Consider the following 1,392-nt stretch of genomic DNA (forward strand, 5'->3'; position numbering starts at 1 on the left):
AAGAAGCTATTTAATGCATCGAAAGCTGTCCACAGGGACTCATACTATACGGAGGCGTACGTACGTTGCGGCGTCAGATTAGTTGTTGTACTTTTCATTTTCAGAACCATTATTTATCATGAAAATTAACGGATTTTATAAAAACTCTCTTTGGATTCTCGTAAGGCCCAATAGGCCACGAGTAGAAAATGTAAGAGATCCGTTGAGGCCCAATATGTATTAACATTGTTTCAGTAAAAAACAAATAGCATCATTTGGGCCGAAAGGAGGCCCAATAGGCCACAACCAAAACAGTGTGAAGTGTGAACACGATCTGAGCGGCTACGATTAGTCAACGATTCGGAATATTTATCAATGTTCGTCGTTCGAGTTAAAAAAAAAAACATACAAATAAATTGTTTAGTTTACAAGGGTGGTTCAATGAGATCATAGCTTAGACTTTGTCTATACAAAACTTCTGCAATCCTTCCGTTTATATCTCAGGGATCGTTTACTTGGACCGCAAGAAACCGTGAATGAAACCATAAAGGGGGTTCAGCTTTTGACCCCATCAACTGAGCTTTCCGGATTCTCAGCTTCAGTATACAAAACCCTAATTCGTTGGAGTTCTTCTGCGACTTCCGTCATGGTAGGCCTCATGTCCCGGTGGAAGGACAAGCACCGGAAAGCAAGTTCGGCCGCATTTTGAACATACCCAAACTTTCTCGGGTCGGTCTCTGTTTTGAGATACGGATCTACAATCTCTTCCACTCGGCCTTGCCCTATTCTGTCGACCGCAAGGGCGGCCAGGTTCACTTCACTGAACGGCCGAGAGAAGTCGATCACTTTCATGGCCGAGATTATCTCGACCAGAACGACACCGAAACTGTAGACGTCACTCTTGTCGGAGAGCTGAAAATCTTGATGGTATTGTGGGTCCAGATAACCAGGTGTCCCTTGCGGAGCCGTGGAGATATGAGAGGCGTCGAACTCGGTCATGCCGAGTCTGGAGAGACCGAAATCGGAGATCTTTGAGTTGAAGCTGTAGTCGAGGAGAATGTTGCTGGACTTGATGTCGCGGTGGTAAATTGGAGGGTTGACAGAGGAGTGTAGATGGGCGATTGCGTTAGCGGTTTGAGACGCGATCGCTAGCCGCAGCCGCAAGGGAAGAGGCGCGTTTCCTCCTTCGCGTTGCAAGTGCTGAGAAAGCGTCCCGTTGGGCATGAACTCGTAGACAAGAATGGGTTCGCCATGGGCGATGCAGCAGCCGAGGAGACGTACGAGGTTCGGGTGGTTAACGGAAGAGAGAAGTTTGATTTCGTTGACGACTTGGTCGATGCTTTTGGTGTCTCGCCGTCTGAGTCGTTTAACGGCGACCCACGAGCCGTTTGCGAGTTTTCCGGCGTAGACAGT

General features: G+C 47.6%; 1 protein-coding gene across 1 annotated transcript; it reads right to left on the reverse strand.

The window, feature by feature from the left end:
• Nucleotides 1-345: 345 nt before the first annotated feature.
• On the reverse strand, nucleotides 346-1,389 carry LOC104810665 (wall-associated receptor kinase-like 21; the record flags this gene model as incomplete). Its single annotated transcript, XM_010537016.1, has 1 exon — nucleotides 346-1,389. A coding segment is annotated over one exon (855 nt), but the record flags the coding sequence as incomplete, so codon positions are not given.
• Nucleotides 1,390-1,392: the final 3 nt, after the last annotated feature.

The sequence above is a fragment of the Tarenaya hassleriana genome, unplaced genomic scaffold (assembly GCF_000463585.1).
Source record: "Tarenaya hassleriana unplaced genomic scaffold, ASM46358v1 Cleome1859, whole genome shotgun sequence".
NCBI lineage: Eukaryota > Viridiplantae > Streptophyta > Magnoliopsida > Brassicales > Cleomaceae > Tarenaya > Tarenaya hassleriana.